The 24,312-nt window shown below is 44.1% G+C and overlaps 1 protein-coding gene and 1 pseudogene across 2 annotated transcripts in view; one reads left to right on the top strand and one right to left on the bottom strand.

Moving 5' to 3' along the window:
- Positions 1-24,312, bottom strand: part of enpp6 (ectonucleotide pyrophosphatase/phosphodiesterase 6) — a 93,770-nt gene that overhangs the window by 47,331 nt on the left and 22,127 nt on the right. For both annotated transcript variants that reach the window (XM_069940287.1, XM_069940297.1), the window contains one exon: positions 11,700-11,811. In XM_069940287.1, the coding sequence (XP_069796388.1) occupies positions 11,700-11,811 (112 nt within the window). The remainder of the gene's footprint in view (positions 1-11,699; positions 11,812-24,312) is intronic.
- Positions 19,828-21,013, top strand: LOC138754014 (golgin subfamily A member 6-like protein 25; annotated as a pseudogene).

Genomic DNA, 24,312 nt, shown 5'->3' with positions numbered 1-24,312 from the left:
AACTCAAGCCTTGAAATCCTGTCAACATACCTATACCTATTCAAATTTGATCACAGGACGACCTCTTCATTAAAGGAGCCTATCTTCTCTGCATTGTCTCCAATGCAAGCATTTATCTTCTTAAATAGGAAAATCAAAATTATATATCACAGTCCAGGTGTGGTCTCGCCACACCTTGTTCAGAAAGGTTTCTCTATTTTCATATTCTGTCCATTTTTGCAATACTGATTAATGTTGCATTTACCTGTCTGGTTCTGTACTTCACATACAGTAGCCCCATTTCCATTGGCACCCTGCCCCAGAAATTAACTGGGAATCTAGTGGGACAGTGTCCAGTGGAAAAGGAACACTGTCCAAACAGTGTCAAATGACGTCATTTTACTCCGGGGATTAACCGCCTCGACCCCCTACTCATATCACTGGCGTTTGCTGACATCGGCATGCTGATAAAACCAGTGGAAAAGGGACACCAGAAAGTTACCATTTCCAGTTGAAGGGAGAACACTCCAATTCCTGGGGATGAGTGTGTTCAGTAGGAAAACAATTAGCGTCCCAGTTAAGGATTGGCCAGTGGAAACGGCACAAAGGGCTTCCTATCCCAGGGCACTGCACCGCCAATTAACTGGGACGTCAGTGGAAAAGAGGCTAATGGTACTCAGATCCCTCCAAAATGTAACATCTACAGTCTCCCCATTTAAATGTAATTTTAATTCCTCCTACAATGTACAGCTTCACATTTTCTTTCATTATATTCTGTCAATTTTTTTTTGCAGCACAATTAACCTTATATATAGTTTGCAGATTTTTTACATCTTTCTCAACCGGTATCCTCATCTATCTATATTGTCAATATAATTGGTTATGGTCAGTTCCTTTATCTATCATTATTGTGGATTGCAAAATGACCCATTCATCCTGATTCACTATTTTCTGATGGTTAACAAGTCTTTTATTGATTCATCAGTCCACAAAGTTTATGAATTCCTACCATGTACAGTAAACACTTTACTTATGCTGCTTGTCACATCCTTAAAAAAATTAATAAATTTATCCAACATGATTTCCACTCATAAAGCCACACTGCTTGGCACAGGTACTTTGATTAAAAACAGCATTAATAAATGTATAGCCTACCATGTAATATAATGTCAACTTTGCAAGAACTGGCACATTTTTAATGAACATAGCCTTCATAAATCAAAGTATCATATATAGTATCTCTATATACCTCCACTCCCATACTGAAGGTCTCAAAGCCCTTCGATTCTTTCCCAACAAAAGACCCAACCAATCCCCCTCCACCACCACCCTCCTCCACCTGGCATAACTCATTCTCAACCTCACTAACATTCTTCTTTGGCTCATCCCTCTTTCTCCAAGTCAAAGAGGTAGCTATATGTACACGCAGGGGTCCTGGCTATGCCTGCCATGTTACTGGCTAGATCACCATGCAACAAGCCGACACAGGCAAGTCTCCTTACTCTTCTTCCGCTACATCAGTGACCACATAAGCTCATCAATTTTATCCACTTTGATGCCAACATCCACCTAGTCCATCTCTGACAACACTCTCTCCTTGAAAGGTGAAATATTCAAAGGGAATACTGGGGGAAACTTCTTCATAAAGAGAGTGGTGAGAGTGTTGGGCAATATGCAAGCTTAAGTGGTAAATGTGGGCTCAAATTTGAAACAACAAAAAATTTGATAGGCACATGAATGGGAGTTGTATGGGGGGTGGGGAGGGAGGTTATGGGGAGCTGTGGTCTGGGTGCAGGTCACTGGGAATAGGCAGAATACTAGTTCAGAACAGACTAGATGTGTCTGATTCTGTAGTGTTCAGTGGTTCTATGGTTCTATTCATTTTTGGTGATTCCAATGTTACTTGCACAGTCAACATTTAATCCCCGGCCCAAATTGTTCTTGCAATGTTTATGACGAGCCATATTTTAAAATATGGCTCATCAAAACCACCACACCTGTTATCAGGGAAAGGTTCCAGATTTGGGCCCAATAGTGATGAGGAACAAGACAAAATGTGACTTGCTGGTGGTGGTGGGGTGGGGGGGGAGGAGGGGAACATGCAGTTGATGCTATTTATAGGTCTGTGGCCACTGGAATCGTGTTGACACAATGAAATAATCACACAAGGCATTTTTTTTAAGAGTGAATCAAACGGATACACACTTCATAACCTGCACAATCTTTTAAAAGTGAGAATCACACGCTGACATCATCACCCACTGACGTCATATGACCGGTTCAATGCCCACTGGGAGTTGTCGTCCCGCCATAGCACCGCTACATGCGCCCCCCGCGCCCCCCCCCCCCCCACAACCGGCAGCAAGGTTTGTCTGTCTTTTAGGTGGGCGACCTCTGGGTCAGACTGTTGGCTGCTGCAGTGGGGAAGACGTCCACACGAGCTGGTTTAAGCCTGTCAATAGTGAAAGACTGTGGCTTCCCTCCAATGTCCAAAGTACAAGCCGACCTAGTTTCTCTCAGTATCCTATATGGTCCTTTGTAGGGCGTCTATAAAGGTTGACATATTTGGACTGAGACATATTCGCAGTTTTTGAGGTCTTCGGACACAAAGGAAGAATCTTCTCCATTTAACAATGGTGGTATAGGGGTCAATTTTCCTACGGTCTCCCTTAGCCTGCTCAACAGTTCCTTAGGATCATCGTTGGAGTGGAATAGTAAGGGACAAACTCCCCTGGGACCACCAACGGTGCACCGTACATGAGTTCCACAGATGAAGCTTGGAAGTCCTCCTTTGGATTTGTTCTAATGCCCAGTAATACCCCAGGCCCAGTTCGGGCCCTCTAACCGAGCCATCAAAGTTGCTTGAGATGTCGATGAAATATTTCCACCATTCTGTTGGCCTGGGGATGATAAGTATTCGTATGATGAATTTTTATACTGCACAAACGAGACAAGGCCGTCCACAGCAAGGAAGTAAATTGTGGTCCTCTATCCGAAGTATCATGTGTTGGTAAACCAAAACGAGATACCCAGGAACTGAGGAATGACTGAGCACAATTGTCTGTAGTAACATCCACCATAAGCAGGGCCTCGGGCCACAGCATAAACCTGTTTATTACTGTAGAAAGATAACAGTACCCTCTTGAAACAGGAAGCAGACCAACAATGTCCATGTGGACATGTGAAAAACACTGAGAAACTGCTGGGAAGGACTGCAGTGGTGCCTCAGTATGCCGCTGAACTTTTGCTTTCTGCCAGGCAATGCAGGGCCTTGCTATTTTTGTAACATCTTTTTAAAGACAGTGACACATGAACCTGTTCAAAACCATATAAACGGTCAATCTAATCGATGGATGTGAGAGACCATGCACATAGTCGAACACTTGACATTTCCGTGATGACAGAACTACTAGGCGTGGGTGTCCCGTTGATATATCACAGAGGAGTAGTTGGCTATTAACTCCAAACTGACATCTTTCAATTGCAGGTTCGTGATTGCAGTCTGATAAACATTCATCTCATGGTCATGTTGTTGGGCTGTGGCCGAAGCTGCGTAGTCAAGTGGAGGAGAGCAGGAAAGTGCATCCGCTACTACATTGTTTTTACCAGAAATATATAGTATTTTTGTGGAACTTTCTGAAATGAATGATAATTGCCATTGTTGTCGCGCTGACCAGGAAAACACAAATGTTAAGGGCTTGAGGTTGGTGTACATAGTAAAATCTTTGCCCTCCAAAAAAAATGTATCAAATAGACAAGTAAATGGCCAAAAGCACCTTACAAAAGCATTGTTATTTCTTCCTCTTTCATGAAGATGGTGGCTGAAGAATGCTAACGGTTTCCATTGCCTGTTGACATATTGATGAAGTGCACCTCCTACGACCATACTGGAAACATCTGTAGAAAGGGCAGTGGCTGCATTTCAAACTGGGTAGCTGAGCATAGCGACACGAGTCAGCAAATCTTTCGTCTTCAAGAAGGCATTTTTTCCCTCTTCAGTCCAATGGATGGTTCTGGCATTTCTGGACAGTAAATCAAAAAGAGGCTTCATTATATGAGCTGCTCCCAGAAGAAAACGACGGTAAAAATTTACCATTCCCAAGAATTTCTGCAGGCATTTAACCATAGAAGGTCTTGAGTACTTGGTAATAGCTTCAACTTTGGATGGCAGCAGAATCATCCCTTCCTAAGTAATCCTAAAAAATCAATCATTTCTTGTCCAAAAACGCATTTATCTGGATTAAGGGTTGGTCAAAGACGAATAAAAAGTGTTCAAAGATGTTCCAAATGTTCTTCCTTAATCCCATTGGCCACTAAAATGTCGTTCAGGTAAATGAAGACATTTGTCATACCACGTCCTAAAGCATCCATCACCTGTTGAAATGATTGAGCAGCATTTTTTAATCCAAATGGCATTCATAAAAATTTCAAATAACCCAAACAGGGTAACTATTGCTGTTTTTGGAATGTCTTCTGGCTCTACCGGTACTTGGTGATGGCCACGCACCGTCTATTTTGGAGAAGATCTTCGCTCCATGCAAATTAGCAGAGAAATCCTGAATATGAGGTATCAGATAACGATCCGGATGGTGGCGTCGTTAAGCCAACTCCATTGCGTAAAGGAGATGCCCAGGGACTGTCGGACCTACAAATTATGCCTAGCTCCTCCATCTTGGAAAACTCTTCCTTAACTAAGTGCAGCTTCTCTGGAGGCAAGCAGCCATTGTAGCATGGATAGGAGGGCCCTTAGTACCAATATGGTGAGTAACACTGGGCTTTGCAATAGAGGCAGAAAAATGTAAAGTAGTAATCATAGGGAAATCTTCCAACAGCTTAGAGAATTCATCTACTAGTTTACTTAATGTTTGAAGGCATCGAGCAAGGGTATAGGCGTCTGCCAGAGGAATAGTCTGAAAAATAGTTCCATCTATTAGCCGACAGCCTTTTAAGTCGACGAGGAATGAATGAGCCTGAAGAAAATCGGCACCACAGAAAGGTTGGGATACTGCTGCTATAATAAATGGCCAAATGTAGAGATGATTCTCGAACTTGACATTCATCTTCCTGGTGCCAAAGGTCAGAATGTTGGAACTGTTAACTGCTCGTAGTTGCAGGTCCAGGGTAGGATGACGTGTGTCGGAACCGATGGGTGGAAATACTCCAACTTCTGAACCCATGCCCACCAAAAACTTTCGCTGGGACAACTGGTCCCATACATACAGTAGGCTTGCAGGTTTCTCGCCAACCACCACAGCCCTTGATGGTCGTTGGCCTAGGCGTTTCCCACAAATGGGCAGGGTGGAAGGCATTTACCCCTAATGCCTGTGGTAATAACACCAAGGTAAGGTGTTCACAGGCTGCTTGCGTGCCTTGGGATGTTTCTTGCTTGTAGGGAGTGATGTGCTAAGTGAATTAGAATGTGACATGGGGTCAATATTCGAGGATTTGGTTGGCAGACTTGCCTTCCCTTGCTGTGCTTTTTAGCCAGCCATAGAATGTCTGTCTCCGCTGCTACAGCCCTTGGGTCTTTAAGTGAACACTTGGATAACAAGAGCCTAATATCGTCTGGAATTCACTCTAAAAAGAGCTGCTCGAATAACATATTGGGACTTTCGCCAGCTGCCAGGAACAGCATTTCATCCATCAGTTTTGAAGGAGCATGGTCTCCAAACCCATTGAAATGTAATCATTTGGCTGCCCTTTCCCTATGGGACATACCATATACACGTAATAAAAGTGCTTTTAAAGCGTCATACTTGCTTGTATGTGGTGGATCCCGTAGGAAGTCGTCAACCCTCTGAGCAACAGCCTGGTCCAGGGCACTGACAACATGGTAATAACGAGTGGTGTCCATTTCGACTTTGCGAAGATTAAATTGTGCTTCAATCTTGGAACCACAATTCAGGCTCAGCTGTCCAGAAAGGTGGGAACTTCAGAGCAATGGCTGCAGAGTCCATGCTTGTCCAAAAATACGTTTTTGGACTCACTGGGGTCACTCATAGTGAACACGACAAAATAATCACTCAAGGCATTTTTAGAGTGAATCAAACGGATTTATTCTTCATAACCCGCGCAAACTTTTAAAAGCCAGAATCACTCTCTTGACACGCGCTGACATCATCATGCATGGATGTCACATGACCAGTTCAATGCCTTCTGGGAGTTGTAATGCCACCATAGCACCACTACAGGTCAATTGTGTTCTCATCCTTTCTTGGTGGTAGGTTAAGCAGTGCTATTGGAATAGATCAGCCATGAATCTCTTTTTCTTGATGAAACTCATTATCGACTTGTGTGTCAGTGGAGGAAGGATCATTAGTCTCCAAGAATCCGTAGAGAAGTTAACTGAATCAATGAGCATCCTCAATGAATTAGGTTCAGCAGGAATCAGAGCAGGAAGGCAGTTGATAAGATTGCTCACAAGGCTCTTCAGGGAGTGGGAGATTGATTTGAATGGCAAATCCAGGTTGAAATTTGGTTTACAATGGAGGAAGCAAATGGTGATTCAACTGGTAGGAAGTTAAACTGGAAAGAGAAGGTTGTGCTGCTCCAGAGCTGATTACAGAAGTCCAGGTGAGTTGAGGGAGTACTGCTTGATTATAGGTTAAATATTTCAGACTATGAAAGATGGTCCCAGCTGTTTGGCCAAGTCAATATAAAAAGTTGCAATAGGTCAAAGAATAGGAGAGTTCTTGGTATCCAGCCCGACATTTATCCTTTAATCAACACCACACCCGTACCAGATTGCTATGTTTGGCAGACTGCAATGTTGCAGGTACAGTGGCTTCTGATAATTGAAGCCAGCACCAGTCCCTGGAGAGCCCAAGTAGCAGTATTTAAGAATGGGGTGAAACACAGAATGGTCATAGACTACAGTCAGACCATTAACAGATATACACAGCTGGACGCAGACCCTCTCCCCCACATAGCCGACAAGGTAAACCAAGTTGCCCAATATCGAGTATTCTCCACCATCGATTTAAACTCGGCATATCACCAGCTACCTATTTGCCCAGAGGACCACCGATACATTGTCTTTGAGGCAAATGGCTGCCTCTACCATTTCCTGAGGGTCCCCTTTGGAGTCACTAATGGGGTTACGGTCTTCCAACGGGAGATGGACCACATAGTAGACCAGTACAAGCTGCACACCACATTCCCATATCTGGACAACATCATCATTTGCGGCCATAACCTGCCAACCTCCCAAAATGTCTCCAGGCCACCAAACACCTTGTGTGTTTCACACAACTCACCTTCCCATCCTTGGCTGTGTCACAGAGAATGGAGTCATTGGTCCCGATCCCGACAGCATGTGCCCCCTTCCCCACAATCTCAAGACCCTGAAAAGATGCCTGGGCTTCTCCTCTTACCGTCCCCAATGGGTCCCCTATTTTGCGGACAAGGCCCGCCCTGTTATCAAATCCACCTCTTTTCCCCTGACATCAGAGGCCCATGCAGCCTTCAGCCGTATCAAGATGGATATTGCCAAGGCTGCAATCCACCCCATTCCAAGTGGGGTCTGACCGCCGTGGCCACCTCCACCAGGGAGGAAGACCCATAGCTTTTTTCTCCCGCACCCTCCCAGGGCCCCAAAATCTGACACTCCTTGGTCGAGAAGGAAGCCTAGGCCATTGTTGAGGCAGTACGGTACTGGAGACACTACCTTACCAGCAAACTATTTACCTTGCTGACTGACAAAGATGCTGTTGTATTCATGTTCAACAACCAGCAGTGAGATAAAATCAAAAATGATAAGATATTGAGGTGGAGAATTAAACTTTCCACCTACAATTATGATATCTTATATGGACCCGGATGCTCTAACCCACGGAACATGTACCAGCACACAAATAGGCTGGATACTGGCCCTCGACTACAACCTCTGCCAACCTGGGGTCACCAGGCTCTACCACTTTGTCAAAGCCCACAATTTACCTTATTCCATTGAGGAGATCAGGAACATGACCAAAAACTGCCAGGTCTGTGCGAAATGCAAACCACACTTCCATCAGCCAGATAGAGCACATCTGATAAAGGCTGCCCACCACTTTGAATGCCTGAGCGTCAATTTCAAGTGGCCCTCCCCTCCTCTGACCACATTGTGTATTTCCTCAACATCATTGATGAGTACTCGCGTTTCCCGTTTTCCATCCCGCCTGGTCATGAACACTGCCACAGTTATCAAGGCCCTGCCAATCTCTTCACTCTGTTTGGGTATCCATGCTATATCCATAGCAAATGGGGGTCTTCTTTTATGATTGATGAGTTGCATCAGTACCTTCTGGCATGAAGCAGGACCGCCGGCTACAACTCTCAAGGGAAGGGGCTGGTGAAAAAGGAGAATGCTATCATCTGGAAAGCCATCCTCCTAGCCCTGATCTTCCAGTCTCCCATTGGCAAGATGTCCTCCCCAATGCACTCCACTCCAATCAGATCATCGCTATATACAGCCACCAATGCCACTTCACATGGAAGGATGTTTTCCTTCCCCAGGAAGTTCACTTCAGTGACCACGCTGCCATCCTGGTTGACGTCCCCAGGGCCGGTCCTACTCGAAAAGCACGTGAGGAGCCATAAGTCTGATCCACTGGTTAAAAGGGTCCATCTCCTCCATGCCAACCCCCAATATGCTTATGTGGTGTACCCTCAGTGGGTGCGAGGACATGGTTTCTGTTTGGGACCTAGTGTCCTCAGGAGTCCCCGAGGCCATGACTGACCACCCCGCACCACCTTCATCTACCACTATCCGCTAGGCACCAGAATCATAAAATGTTACCCCTGCCCCAGGGGAGGGAACGTCTGAGACGGTGCAACACATAAACCAAGCCATCGCTGAAGACAATGTACAGGTGTCCCACACCAACCAAAGTTCAACACCTGCACCACAATGGTCGCAGAGGAAGACTAAACCACCCAAAAGACTTAACCTGTAAGGACTTTTAAATCACTTCATCCCACCAGACTCTTTTTAAAAACAAGGGGTGAATGTGGTAAACCACTCTATATATGTTTGGATGTGCTAGGTCATGGCCCTCGCTGACTGCCTGAGATTCCTCCCACTGACCCCTAAATAAAGGCGACTGTGCTACAGTCCCCTCCTCAGACCAAGACAGTTGACCAGCATGGATGGACATCCATTCTGTAGTTAATAAAAGCCTAGCAGACAGGGTTAAATTTTAAACCACTAATTTTATTTCTTACTCTTAAACTGTAGTCTTAACTTGTGCGTGTGATACACCCAAACCATTACAGTCCAGGCCAAAATCTAGAAAGTTTTTTCAAAGTTCAGTCTTTCAAATTTAATGTTGAGGCTTAGGCCTTTCAAATTTGATACCCTGAATTAATGTTGAACTGACAGGAAGAATGGAGTTATGGCTGCTACAGACTCACTAGTTCTTCTTGCATTGCCTTTGAACAAATGACCATCCATACGAGCTGTGGTCACAACATTCCTGATCCTTTTATAGGCAAGACTTGCACTGGTCGGTCTCCATGAAGCTTCCAAGACCCTGGCAGCGGTCTCTCCAAGTAACTTCACTGTTAGTCACACTTAAAACGAAGTATGTTGCTTCCCAAAAAGACCCTCCTGGCAGAGGTCAATCCACCGAAAAGGCCCACTCATTCACAGAGCATACTTTGCTCTGAATTCCACAATAGCAGCGGCCACCAGAGCTGCTTCAAAAAGCTGCTTTCTCTGCAGCAGCCAGAATGGTTCTCCCTTGCAAAATCACAGTGTCTTTGCCAATGTATCGAATCCTGGAACAGACTGTGACAAACCTTCTCAGTTCTCCCAATGTATCGAATTATCGCTGGGCTGTGACTCGTGTTTGTCTGAAATGTTAACTGTGACCATTCAGTCCCTCTTGTCTATACTATCCCTTACAGTGATAATCCTATTTTACTAAAACAGAAGTTTGTAATAGCTGTCTCTCCCAAACTACAAAATAGACTAAATTAGCTACCATTTAATGTTTAAAGTGTTTTGACTTGGAACCCCTTGAGAGTTGTTGGGACAGCACTCATTGGAATATTCCATAACGTACCTGGCTTTATGTATAAATTAAATTAAAAATGAATAAATTAAATGGTTCCACATTTGAGAATCACACAATCATATCTTCAAGTACTTGCTTAGCATGGAAAGGCACCTTCATGACAGAACTGCTGGAAATGATGGCCATAAACATATCAATTCCACCTGCTCAAGGAAGGGCTAAAAATGGCCACATCCACCTTGTATTCCACCTGGAATTCCAGATTAGTCAGGTGGAATTGACATTGCCGATATTTGGAAAGCATTAATAATGTCAATTGAGGCTCTGTTGTATTACCTAGATGAATCTTCATCCAGTGGAGGATTTTATACAGTGCCACTGATTACACTGGACCACGTATTTTTCAAAAGGTTTGCTTCATAAAAAGATATTGAGGATTGTGACAGACAACTTCAAGCTGAACACAAAGATAATTTCAGAGTTGCTGTTCCACTTGGGAAGTTGGAGAAATATTGAATTGAATTTATGGCATTGACTTCCCAATAGCTCAGAGTCACATTCTCGGGTCGACTGTACACGTTGCACAACAAATGTGAGGAGGGTTTGTCTTAGGTCACCAAATTACAACCGAAGTAGACTTTCTAAATAAGTGCAGTCATGCTACGCCTTTGAGCCTTAAATGTATACTTGCCACAAATGTATCAGAAGGTATCGCAACTGTGGTGACATTGACAAGACATTTCTGCTGTATTGGATCTTCCTGGACAATAAATGCTTTTGTTAAGTAAACTCACTAAGCTATGGCCTGAAGAACATGTGTTCAATCTTTAATCAATGCACAGCATGTAGATGTAAGCAGCTTTTATAGCCTGTCTGCATCTATCCTGACAAAGCATGCCAAAGCCTAAGACGTTTACATAGCACCTGCAATGAGTGAATGCCCATGCATGCTTGGACTGACTAAAACTGCATGCTATATGGCCAATGTGCTAGTGGACTTACAGGAAATCACATAAATAGGTTATATCTAAAATATGATAAGTGATTGGAACATTATAAGGCAATTTTTGTGATCAGCAGCTCAAAATCCATAAAATACACCCATAAGTGTTCAGGAAGCAAGATCTTCGTTGTCCAGTGTTACCAATGAAATCATTCTGTGGCTCAAGGAATATACATAGTGGGCTCCTGATGGGCATTGTGTTGCAAAGAATGAGCTAATCCATGTGCTAAAGTCAAATCTCATTAAGAAAACAACAACAGGCAGTCAGCAAAATACGATTTCATTCATTTAACAGATTAAAAGAAAATTGTTATAGTTGGCATTGTGGAATGACCAAGGCAGAAGAACCAGACTGAAAAATGAAAAAAAAACACTGAAGCACTTGAAAAATAACGTCGGAGGAACAATGCTAAAACTTACGGTTTTAGTCACCAGTGGCTATTTAAATTCACTTTCACTTCCTTCTGCACCAAGTAGAAAGTGTGTTTATACAGATGGAAGTCAGTTCAATGTAAATGGAGGAGAAATGACAAAATATTAAGTTTCTTGAGTTCACTATGTCAACACTGTTGGCAGAACCAACCTCAGAAAGTAGAGGAGATGAAAAACAAAACACAGGAAGGCAGGTTCTCCAAGCCTATCCTCCAGAAGACCACCCAAAATTGAAAGGCAAAAAAAAAATCATTGGAGTCACGGAGTGGTATTTCAGGATATCCTACCTTAACACATCAATAGCATTTGAAATGGCAACCTTAAAGTCAGCATCGGATGAGTTGTAGTAGTACCTCTGGCAGTACGTTGGCCTCACACTGCGAATCTCAACCTCACAACCTGATTTAAAAAAAAATAGTTTCAGTCATCTTTGTGTTTCGATTTTTGCCCCCCCTGAGTCATACTAATTAGAAGCAACGCGTTGCACCGAAGCCTTTAGTCTTGGACCTGCCAGTTTAAATATTAGTAGCGCTGAGCGTTAGGTTGCAAGGATAAAGCCTTTCCTTCACCTGTTGCACTGGTGTCCAGCACATGGAAGGAAACAGGCCAAAGACTGGGCCAAAGACATTATGTTCCTGTTTTATGGAGCATTTTCAGGGGAAAGGGGCATGATTGGAAGAAGGGCCAGGGAAAGGACGGACACCAACAAAAGCTGCTTTGGAACTACCAGGCTCAGAGCTCCGGATTTTGCAGGATGAAAGTTGACTAGGGTAGCTGTAGGGGATTGTGCAAAAATCAGTGCAGGATATTGGAGTGTTCAGGGGGGATGGAGCTAGTGAATGGGCTATGTAAAAATATTAGCAGAGAATTAGGCTAGATCTCAATGCTGGTTGAGATATCACTCTTTCAATAGAGCCACTGCAGAGAGCGCAAGATGGAATGCCCAAGGAAAATCACTCCACAGCAGGCACAAAATCACTGGCAATCCACTTAGCTCTGGATCAGCTAGAAAACAGCATAAATGCAGCTGCTCATCAACTACAGCTCAACCTTTAACACCATTATTCCCTCAGTACTGGTCAACAAGCTCCAAACACTGAGCCTCTGCATCTCCCTCTGCAACTGGATTCTTGACTACCTTACCAGAAGTCCAAAGTCAGTATGAATTGGAAACATCATCTCCTCCTCACTGATGATCAACACAAAAGCACCTCAAGGATGCGTGCTTAGCCCACTGCTCTACTCATTCTACAGCCATGACTGTGTGGCCAGGCACAATTCAAATGCTATCTACAAGTTTGCCAGTGACACCAAGGTTGTCAGCAAAATCGCAAACGGCAATGAGGAAGGGTACAGCAAGGAGATAGATCAGCTATTTGAGTGGTGTCACAACAGCAAACTTGCACTCAGCATTAGCAAGACCAAAGAGGTGATTGTGAACTTCAAGAGAAAATCAGGAGAACACGAACCAGTCCTCATCGAGGAGTCAGCAGTGGAGAGGGTCAAGAACTTCAAATTCCTGGGTGTCAACATCTCCGAGGATCTGTCCTGGAGCATCCAGGATGATGCAATCACAAAGAAATCCCGCCAGCGGCTATACTTTCTAAGATGTCTGAGGTGGTATGTCACCAACGACTCTCAAAAATCTCCACAGGTGTACCAAGGAGAGGAATCTGGCTAGTTGGTATGGAGGCGCCAACTCTCACGACAAGAAAAAACTCCAGAGAGTTGATAACTCGGCCTGTGACATCATGGTACAGTCTTCACTTCATTAATACATTCATTCACTTCACTACACACATCTATAAGTGCCTTAAGAAAGCAGCCTCTTTCCTCAAGGACCTCTATCACCCAGGCTGTGCCGTCTTCACTCTGCTATCACCAGGGAAAAAGGTATAGGAGCCTGAAGAGGAGCACTCAGTGGCACAAGAACAGCTTCTTCGCTTCTACCATTTGACTCCTGAATGAACAATGAACCACACACACTGCCTTACTTGGTATTTTTATTTTTCTTGCAGTTTATTTATTTTGTAAGGCACTTTATAAAAAATGTTTGCACTGTCATGCCATAAAACAGCAAATTTCATGACATGTTCATGACAATGAATTCTGATTCTGCTTCAGAACCAAGTGAACTAACTTCTCCAGGCTACCCTCCATTACACAGGAAATGACATCATTACATGCACCCCTGAGGTAGAAAGACCTGTTCTATTCCTACGCTGCGAGAGTTGCTGAGTTCCTCCAGCACCTTCGTGTATTTAGACATTCACAGTGTCTGCAGACTTTCTTGTTGCACAGATTTTAACACCATTTGGCATGCAATGAGAGTCTGATGTTAGCAGATGGACACCAACCAGCAGACATCCTCTCTTAACTTCACCCAGCTGAAATGCTCCTGCAGCCAGAAAACTCCTTGAAAAAGGATAGATCTGCTCACACTTCCCACTGCAGGTTGACCAATCTTTCAGATAAGTCAGCTTCACTGGGTTTAATAACTGGGGCATGGTGGACCTATTTCATACAGAACACAAACTTCTCTTTGAACAAGTGTGGCACGGTTAGCGAAGATGTTAGCGCAACACTGTTAGAGCACCAGCGATCATGCCCTGGGTTCGAATCCCACACTGTCTGTACATTCTCCCCATGTCCATGTGGGTTTCCTCCAGGTGCTCCAGTTTCCTCCCACCATTCAAAAAGCATAGGGGGGTGTAGGTCAATTGGATGTAATTGCGTGGCATAGGCTCATGGGCCGAAAGGGCCTGTTACTGTGCTGTATGTCTAAATTTTTTTAAGTGCTGACATCTTTTTTCAAATGACATTCATTTTCTTAAACACCATTTCAATGTTGCTTAAAGCCTGGTGTCATTAAAACAGGGAGTCACTTCGCAGAGCTGGTGCAAGTCAGTCTGGCAGCTTTCCCCTTTTCTATGTCACCATGATCCTGCCTCACAGCCATAACTGCCATAGATTTTGGGCCAACTCTTAATGAAGGGAGAAATTAATAAAGAAACACACTACTGCCTTTAGTGTGCCAGTCCAGCCCATGGGAAAAAGAGTGTTTGAAAATGAAGAGCTCAGACCCAGCACATAACTCATGGTCTTCCAGACACAGATTCAAATGACTCATTTTCTTTTGCATACTCTGCAATGTGCAAATAAAAGCAAACCATCAACTCAATGGCACTAGAGGCTTCTGAAATTTGCAACCAACTCAATTCTGAAACATTTGCAGGCACCCTGTGATACAGATCTGTTCCCATTGAGTACATACAATTACCATTCAACGCTTGCCAGTTTTAACAATGGTGTCCAATCCAAAGTGCTGCTCAGCTTAAACTATCAAGGTTTCTATCTGTAGTTATCATTGGGACCGGTGCTGGCTTCAACCCTTCCATGTCATAGAATGGCTTGCAGCTGTGCACAGGTCCTCACTGCCACCCTGGCTGGCAGCCAGCATCCAGCAACTAATCAAGGATTCTTCAGAGTTTAACAATGAAATTGTAGGCAGTATCACCAATAACCACTAATGCTGGGCCAAAAGCGTCTCCAGGACAATGGCTGTCCCAGGGTCACTCAGAATGGGATGGAAACTTGTGCCTCACAAGTCTGGAAAGCCTTAACCAAATGACTATGGAGTGATCACACAACCCTCCACAGTTCCTCATAATGGCCTAAAATAGAACTCACAGCCACACCCTTAAATCATTCAAAATTTAAAGTCCTAACCTTTCAACTGTTAGATAATTTAGTTGCAATGTTACGGATTATCCATATGACCTCTACTTTTAGCCTAGACAGGATAATAAAACTTCAGAATGCATTTGGTAAATAGTTTTCTGGGGCATTTGAGGCAAGGTGTGTGTAATATTATTTTACCAACACATTTTTCCTCGTCTGCTCACCTCTCCCATTAATCAGTCACCCCCTTCCCTCAGAGACATGCTTGCATTTAAAAAATTCTCATACTGTAAAAAAAAATTGACATTTTCCTGGAGTGATCTGAACAGGAAGCTAAGTTTAATGTTAATCTGGTGCCCTGTTTTTTTTTAATGGGGTGTTTAAATGTGATCTTACTGCCTGGAGAATTTCAGTTTTCTTTCCATTTCTCAGTGCAAGGTTTTAACTATTGGGGAAACTTTGATTTTGTTTCACTAGATTTAATGGCCTCGCGGTTGTACCCGTCCTGAATATTTCTTTCTTTCTGTCAGCTTCACAGCATCAAATGTTGAATCGTACTGGGTATGTCTCAACACAAGGAAAACTAAAACATAAGCCTAACATCATTACGGCAAACATTTAATTCCTGACTATAAATAAATAAAGTTGTGAGAGATCCGCCTCCGCCACAATCCAGATTTCAACACTTCTTTAGATGAAGAAAATATTTTTCAAATTCCCTCCAAACCTCATGCCCCTTATTTTAAACCAATGCTCTCCACAGCTATCATTTAAAAATAAAACATAGAATGGGAATAGGCCCTTTGACATGCCATGTCTACGCTTAAAATGATGCCAATCAAAAAAAATCTCATCTGTCTGCAGGTGCTCCATATTCCTGTTCCCTCACCTGTCTAAATCCGTCTTAAGACATTGCTTTCTTATCTACTTCTTCCACCTCCCCAGAAGCATATTCCAGGCACTTATGTGTAAACTTGCCTCTCATATCTCCTTTACACTTTCCCACTCTCTCATCAAACCTATGCCCTCAAGTATTTTACATTTGCACCCAAGGAAAAAGACTATTTATTCTAAGACTATTTATTCTAATTTATTCTCAAAATTCTATATACTTCTATCAAGTCACCCAACAGCCTCCAGAATTCGAGAGAATGCAATTCAAGCGATATCCTCATGAACCCCTCCAAAGCCTCCACAGCTTTACGACAGTGTGCCATCCAGAACTGCACACAGTATTCCAAAGGGGGACAAATCTATTTTATACCACTGCAATTTAATTTCCAACTTTAATACTCATCCTGGCAGTCCAAAATGAACACATTCCCTTACTTAGATAATGTCACGATCTGCGGCCATGACCTGCAAGATCATGACGCCAACCTCCAGAAATTCCTCACAACAGCCAAACACCTAAACCTCACCTACAACTGGTCTACCTGCCTGGCGATCTTGGCTGTGTTGTGGAGAATGTGGTTATTGGCCCTGACCCCAACCTCATGCGCCCACTGCTAGAGCTCCCCCTTCCCCACAGCCTCAAAGCCCTGAAAAGATGCCTGGGATTCTTTTCCTACTACGCCCAGTGGGTCTCTAATTATGCAGACAAAACCCACCCCCTTATCAAGTCCACATCCCTCCCCTTGACAAAAGACGCCCATGCAGCCATCAGTCAGATAAAAGAGGACATCACTAAAGCCACAACATGTGCGGTGGATGAATATGCCCTGCTTCATGTTGAGAACGATGTGTCCAATTTCACCCTCCCTGTACCAAGCAGGTCAGCCAATGGCCTTTTTCTCCCATACCCTCCGGGGACCTGAAATTCAACACTCTTCCATCGAGAAAGAGGCTCAGGCAATAGTTGAGGTGGTGCAGCACTGGAGGCATTACCTGGCCGGCAGACATTTTACCCTGCTCAAGGACCAATGGCATTTATGTTTAACAGTAAACAGCAGGCTAAAATAAAGGATGATAAAATTTTGAGGAGGATTTTCTGTATCAATTGGGAAAGCTCAATGAGCCCAAGATGCCCTATCCCAAGAGACATATGCCAATGCACAGAGAGATCACCTCAAGACCCTCCACAATGGCCTCTGCCACCCTGGTGTCACAAGATTTTCTCACTTCATTAAATCTCATAATCTGCCGTATTCTATCGGGGATGTCAAAGACATGACTAGGGTCTGCGAGGTCTGTGCTGTGTGCAAACCACACTTCTACCAGCCATATAGAGTCCACATGGTTGTTTGAATACCTGAATATGAACTTCAATGGACCCCTCCCCTCCCCTCCACCAACCACAATGTGCATTTCCTCATGGTCATCAATGAGTATTCACGTTTCCCCTTTGCCATCCCTTGCCCAGACATAACCATTACCACAGTCATTAGGGCACTGCACAATTTGTTTGCTCTATTCGAATGCCCGTCATATGTCTATAGTGATCGGGGGTCCTCACTCATGAGTAACAAGCTGTGCCAATACCTGCATGCCAGAGGTATCACCACCAGCAGGATCACTAGTTATAACCCCCGAGGGAATGGCCAGGTAGAGAGGGAGAACGCCACCATGTGGAAGGCCATTCTCCTTGCCTTTAAGTCTAGGGGCTGACTGTTTCTCACTGGTAGAAGGTCCTTCCGAAGCGCACCATGCAATCAGGTCAATGTTATGTACTGGCACCAAGGCTACCCCTCATGAATGAATTTTCTCCTTCCCCAGGAAGTCCGCATCGGGGACCACCCTTCCATCCTGGTTGATGTCCCCAGGGACAGCTCTGCTATGGAAGTATGTGAGGGGCCATAAAAATTACCCACTCATCAAAAAGGTCCAGCTCCTCCATGCAAACCCCCAATATGCGTACATGGCCTACCCAGATGTGCATGAGGAAACTGTCTCCATCTGCGACCTCGCGCCTGTGGGGTAGCGGGAGCACTCGAGGAACATACCCACCAAACAGCTCCTTCCTCTCCCATGGACACACTACATACGATGGCATCCTGGCCATGCCCCCACCCCAGTCACTCCAGTTGAGCCGCCAGGCTCCCAGCAAGTAAAAACAGTGCTGAAAGACCAGGAGGAATCAACGGCCTCAGCTACAGCAAAGAAACCAACTCTCCGCCACTCTCAAAGGATGACCAGGCCATCAGACAGGCTTAAACTCTAAGACTTTTGTACGACTTTGTGCCCCACGTAACCCCGCCAGACAAAAAATGGGGTGAATGTGATGAACTCTTTCATCTGGCTCTGCCCCGTTCTGTGGCTGGACCCATGGCTCCTCACTCTTGGCCCTGTATAAAGGCTCCAACACCACAAGCCCTCCCCAGAAAGCCTTCAAATGCATTGTAAATAAAAGCCTATAGTTTCATATAGTTATTGAGAGCGCTTCAAAGGTTACAAGTTTTGCATGTTAAAAATAAAGAACTTAAATACAACTGAACTTGTACTGGAAATGATTGACAAGCCCCTAACTCAGCCTCTAAACAACTATATAAGTGAATAGGAAGGAAGTCACTACAATAGGTCAACAGAAATTGTTGTAATAAATCGACAGAAATTAAGTGAACAGAAACTGTTGTATTTAGTCAACAGAGAATTATTGTTGGAACAGAAAATAGTACGATATAAGATAGAAAATAACCCCTCTGAGTTTGGAGTGATATTGAAAATAATATGGCAGCCATCTTAGAAATGTGGAAATGCTTTGCAGTTTGCAATCAACATCGATCGGCCAGAGTAGTGGCCAGAAAAAGAATTAGAAACTTCTAATCTGTTAGAAGATTCTGTCGACATGTTGGCAAAGCCATTTCTTGAAAATTAATGATATTATGGATGGATGTTGCAGTGAAAACATTCGTCAACAGCAGCACATTTTCAGCCATCAGAGGCTTATGTCTGTGGGCTCCTGTGTATTTGTGGCAAGTTTGGAACCCTATTTGGAATTGGAGTTGCTGCCGCTGGTCCATAGGAGACTGTTGAATTGGTTCGTGTTGTGCATGCTTGGTGCTCAGGTTCGAAGGACAGTGGAACAAGTGGAGTAAAATGGGCTCAGCTGTCGCTGGTGTTGCTATTGAAGAGCAACGTATTGAAGACGTGAGGGCTGCGGAACTCGGAGCAGAACTGAAGCAACGAAGGCTAAGTACATCAGGCGACAATTATCTTCACGTCACTGGAATTGAAAACTAAAAAAACTTCGGTTGATGAGGGTAAAGACTCTGTGAAAGTCCTGCGGATGATGTTAGCTGATTCTACCATATTTTCCCTTTTCAGTGGTACAGAAATGGCAAAAAAAATGTCACAAAATTTTGGCAAAGAGGATGAAAGGGATGAAAATGTATGATTAGTATTTGAAAAGGAGTCAGAATTTTGGGCAATAAATGATGTACCATAAGTAAATTCAGCAGAGAACAGCGTTATAGTCTTGGTTCAGATGAATGGTCTTAGGATAACGGAAAATGCTCAAAAGTGTCTATATACCTAAGGCCGAGAACAGGAATACAACAGTATGTACACAGGTATTCCTTGAACCAGGCAGTGGAGGTAGTAAAAGAAGTTCCAAAGTGGGCTCCGGGGCTTCCCACGTTTCAATTGTTTCAACTGTACGTATAAAGGCCAAGGCTGAGTTAGGAGCTCTTCAAGCACCAATGTTTACACTTGATGAAAAATACGCCTTAGATGAGCAGCTAATGATGCAGCAAAGGGAACAGGAGGAGGCAGCAAAGGGAACGGGAGGAGTAGCGAATGGAACAGGAGGAGCAATGAAGGGAACAGGAGGAGCAGTGGAGGGAACAGGAGGAGGCAGCGAAGGGAACGGGAGGAGTAGTGAATGGAACAGGAGGAGCAGTGAAGGAAACAGGAGGAGCAGTGAAGGGAACAGGAGGAGCAGTGAAGGGAACAGGAGGAGGCAGCAAAGGGAACGGGAGGAGTACTGAATGGAACAGGAGGAGCAGTGAAGGAAACAGGAGGAGCAGTGAAGGGAACAGGAGGAGCAATGAAGGGAACAGGAGGAGTAGTGAATGGAACAGGAGGAGCAGTGAAGGGAACAGGAGGAGCAGTGAAGGGAACAGGAGGAGCAATGAAGGGAACAGGAGGAGGCAGCAAAGGGAACGGGAGGAGTAGTGAATGGAACAGGAGGAGCAGTGAAGGGAACAGGAGGAGCAGTGAAGGGAACAGGAGGAGCAGTGAAGGGAACAGGAGGAGCAGTGAAGGGAACAGGAGGAGCAATGAAGGGAACAGGAGGAGGCAGCAAAGGGAACAGGAGGAGTAGCGAATGGAACAGGAGGGGCAGTGAAGGGAACAGGAGGAGCAGTGAAGGGAACAGGAGGAGCAGTGAAGGGAACAGGAGGAGCAGTGAAGGGAACAGGAGGAGCAGTGAAGGGAACAGGAGGAGCAGTGAAGGGGACAGGAGGAGCAAAGAAGGGAACAGGAGGAGGCAGCAAAGGGAACGGGAGGAGTAGCGAATGGAACAGGAGGAGGCAGCGAAGGGAACGGGAGGAGCAGTGAAGGGAACAGGAGGAGCAGTGAAGGGAACGGGAGGAGCAGTGAAGGGAACGGGAGGAGGCAGCGAAGGGAACGGGAGGAGTAGCGAATGGAACAGGAGGGGCAGTGAAGGGAACAGGAGGAGCAGTGAAGGGAACAGGAGGAGGCAGCGAAGGGAACGGGAGGAGCAGTGAAGGGAACAGGAGGAGCAACGAAGAGACCAGGAGGAGGCAGCGAAGGGAACAGGAGGAGGCAGCGAATGGAACAGGAGAAGGAGTGAAGGGAACAGGAGGAGCAGTGAAGGGAACAGGAGGAGCAATGAAGGGAACAGGAGGAGGCAGCGAAGGGAACAGGAGGAGGCAGCGAATGGAACAGGAGAAGGAGTGAAGGGAACAGGAGGAGCAGTGAAGGGAACAGGAGGAGGCAGCAAAGGGAACAGGAGGAGTAGTGAATGGAACAGGAGGAGCAATGAAGGGACCATAATGGAGTACTGGTCGTACCATAGTCACAAGGCATGAATATACATGGACAAATCCTCTCCAAGCATGGTGTTGCCAGGGCTCGAACACCAAGAATAGCCCCCTTGGACAGAGATGATAATAGGATTTCGGTTGAGAAACATGATGAGTTATGGGAACAGCACAAGGTTGTAAACAAGAAGTTCACTTCTGAAGAAAAGGTAACAGATCAAATCAGAGGTATTGAAACCAATATTGAAGGAATTATTTTCATCAACAATAGATAAAAATGAAATCGTAGAAGATGCTGCAAATACTGTCGCTGATTGTTGACTGAAAATAAATCTGAAAGGAGCTTCTGTAGCTCAGAGGTTAGAGCAGACAAGGCCAATGAAGACATTTTGCAACATGCTGCAAAAGTGGAGAACACAGAAAATTGCGCTGATGGAATAAAGGACAAATTGGGGAAACTGGCTTCAAAGAACAAAATGTTGGAACGGGATTTAGAAATATTGGATAATCATGAAAACAGAAAGATTTTAACTTTGAAAATGAACCCAATGAATCTTCATTTTTGAAAGTGACCGAGGGAAAGGTCCAGAGAGCGGTTAACAAGAATAGAGATTTAATTGTAAATAGAATTCTCAAAGCCAAAAAGCTGAAGAAAGGAATACAATTAATGAGGAAAGTGATTCAGCCTTACCACGATGCAAGAAGTTGGAGAAGCAAAATCATCTTTTGAAAGAGAACAGGTCATTGGACAGCTGACTATGGGAAACAATCAAGAATGTAACTTGAAGGCCCAGCTGATAACGATGCAGAAATAAAGACAAGTTGCATTCCACCAATGTAACGAACAGGATGAATAAATTCAGACACTTTGAGTTTACAATTGCAGGCAGAAATGTATCACGTGACCTTCTAACTGCGGATCAAGTGAGTAACTTCTTGCAAGGTAATGAGAGAATTATTTTCTTCTCAAAAGAGTTGAATGCAGAGATAAAAGGCTTCAAAATAAACTGTCAGAAAATCAGACTGAATTGGAAGTTGTAAAATTGCATCTGGAATTGCAGGAAAATAAAATAGAAGCCCAGAGTTGTTGAAAAGGCTGCAGTTCTAGTTAAAGAAATTTGTTGGAGCTAGAAGAGAAACCAGTCTACTTCTAAACAGAAGGATTCGACAAATGCTGCGGCTGGTTGCTGAGCTTGAAGAACTAATGTTGTTTGAATCTAACCTTATCTGTGAACAACTGAGAAAAAGAAAGAAAAAAGATGAGCAAATCTGGTTCCAAAAGTTCAAATCTTTACTATGACAATGGAAGGCTGGAAAAAGGAAGAAATCACCACGACATGCTGAAGACATACCTCATGTTAAATTTAAGCAGAAAGCTGTACCTATTGTGTCTGAGGGAGATTTGAGGTTTGCTGGACGATGTTTTGACTCATGGATTTGACCGGAGATGGAGGAACTGTAATAAGTACAAACTGACTTTATTTTGTGGGATTTTGTGTTTTGTACTTTGTCCATAAACAGACTCCAGAGTGGTGATAAAGACAGAGAAAGAAGACCTGTATAACATTTCAAATTTTATGTGGTCAATTGTTGTAATAATGGATTATAGTTATGTAATTATTATCATTAGGAGACATTACACTTATTATAATAATTAGGGGCCGGTGTAACAGCCACATACTTGGACCTTACCTGTTGCGGTCGTGGACATCGGCGGTATTCTACAGGGTCCATAGGCCTCTTCCCATCAGCATATGTGTCAGGGCCGGCACCATTTTTGGAGCCGGAGCATGGTGGCACATGCATGGTTGGCTCAGCCCCAGCGACAGCAGTGTCAGCCAGGGTCTGGGGTGTCGGCCAGTACGCATGTGCCACAGAGCACTCAGTTCGACCTCAGTAGCGAAGTGGTTGGAGCCAGGGCCAGTGTACCGCACCAAGGAGTTATGCGCACACTTAAAATGAGGTTCTATAGCCAGCATCGGCAGTTGGAAACTAGAAGGAGGGTAAGTTAGGGTTGACAATTTCTGTTGACCATCTTGTTTAGGCCTCGTTAACTTGTATAAAAATGTTTTGCTGTTAAGTATCTACTATATAGAATATCAGGAAAGAAGGTTACAAATTTTGCATGTTAAAAATAAAGAATTTAAATACAACTGAACTTGTACCAGTAATGAAAGAAAATATGTCGCAGACAAACTCCCTAACTTAGCCTTCAAGTGACTCTATAAGTGAATAGGAAGGAAGTCGCTACACCTAGATTTTGGTCCAGTTCCAACATAGATATCTGTGGAACACCACTGGTAACATACCTCGAAACATACTAAACTCTCTTTTTTAATCATGCCAATTTTATATTCAACATAACAACTCACCATGAAATCCACATGACTTAATCTTCTGGATCAGTTTACCATGAGGGACTTTGTAATTGTGTTACTAAAGTCTATGTAGACAATTTCCACTGTCCTCCCCTCATTAATGATCTTGTTACCTCAACAAAAAACTCAAATTTATGAGACCAGATCTTCTCTTCACAAAACCATGCATTTTATTCCCCACAAGTCCATGCATTTCCAGTAAATCCTGTCCCATAGAAACATAGAAACATAGAAAATAGGTGCAGGAGTCGGCCATTTGGTCCTTCAAGCCTACACCGCCATTCATTATGATCATGGCTGATCAGTACCTGATTCCTGTCTTCTCCCTATACCCCCTAATCCCCTTGGTCACAAGGGCCAAATCTAACCTACACTTAAATATTGACAGGGAACCGGCCTCAACTACTTCCTGTGGCAAAGAATTCCACACATTTACCACTCTGAGAGAAGAAATTTTTCCTCATCTCAGCCCTAAAAAACTTCCCCCTTATCCTTAAACTATGGCGCCTGGTTCTGGTTTTTCCCAGCATTGGAAACAACATTCCTGCATCTAGTCTGTCTAAACCCTTAAGAATTTTATAAGTTTCTACAAGATTCCCCCTCAATCTTCTAAATTCCAGAGAATACAAGCCTAGTCTATCCAACCTTTCTTCATATGAGAGTCCCTCCATCCCTGGTATCAGTCTAGTGAACCTTCTCTGCACCCCCTCCAAGGCAAGGATATCCTTCCTCAGATAAGGCGACCAAAACTGCACGCAGTACTCCAGGTGTGGTCTCACCAAAGCCCTGTACAGCTGTAGCAGGATCTCCCTACTCCTGTACTCAAATCCTCTCGCTATGAACGCCAACATACCATTCACCCTCCTCACTGCCTGCTGCACCTGCATGCCCACTTTCAA

This window comes from Narcine bancroftii, chromosome 1, assembly GCF_036971445.1.
Source record: "Narcine bancroftii isolate sNarBan1 chromosome 1, sNarBan1.hap1, whole genome shotgun sequence".
Taxonomy (NCBI): Eukaryota; Metazoa; Chordata; class Chondrichthyes; order Torpediniformes; family Narcinidae; genus Narcine; species Narcine bancroftii.
This window is presented reverse-complemented; position numbering and strand designations above follow the sequence as displayed.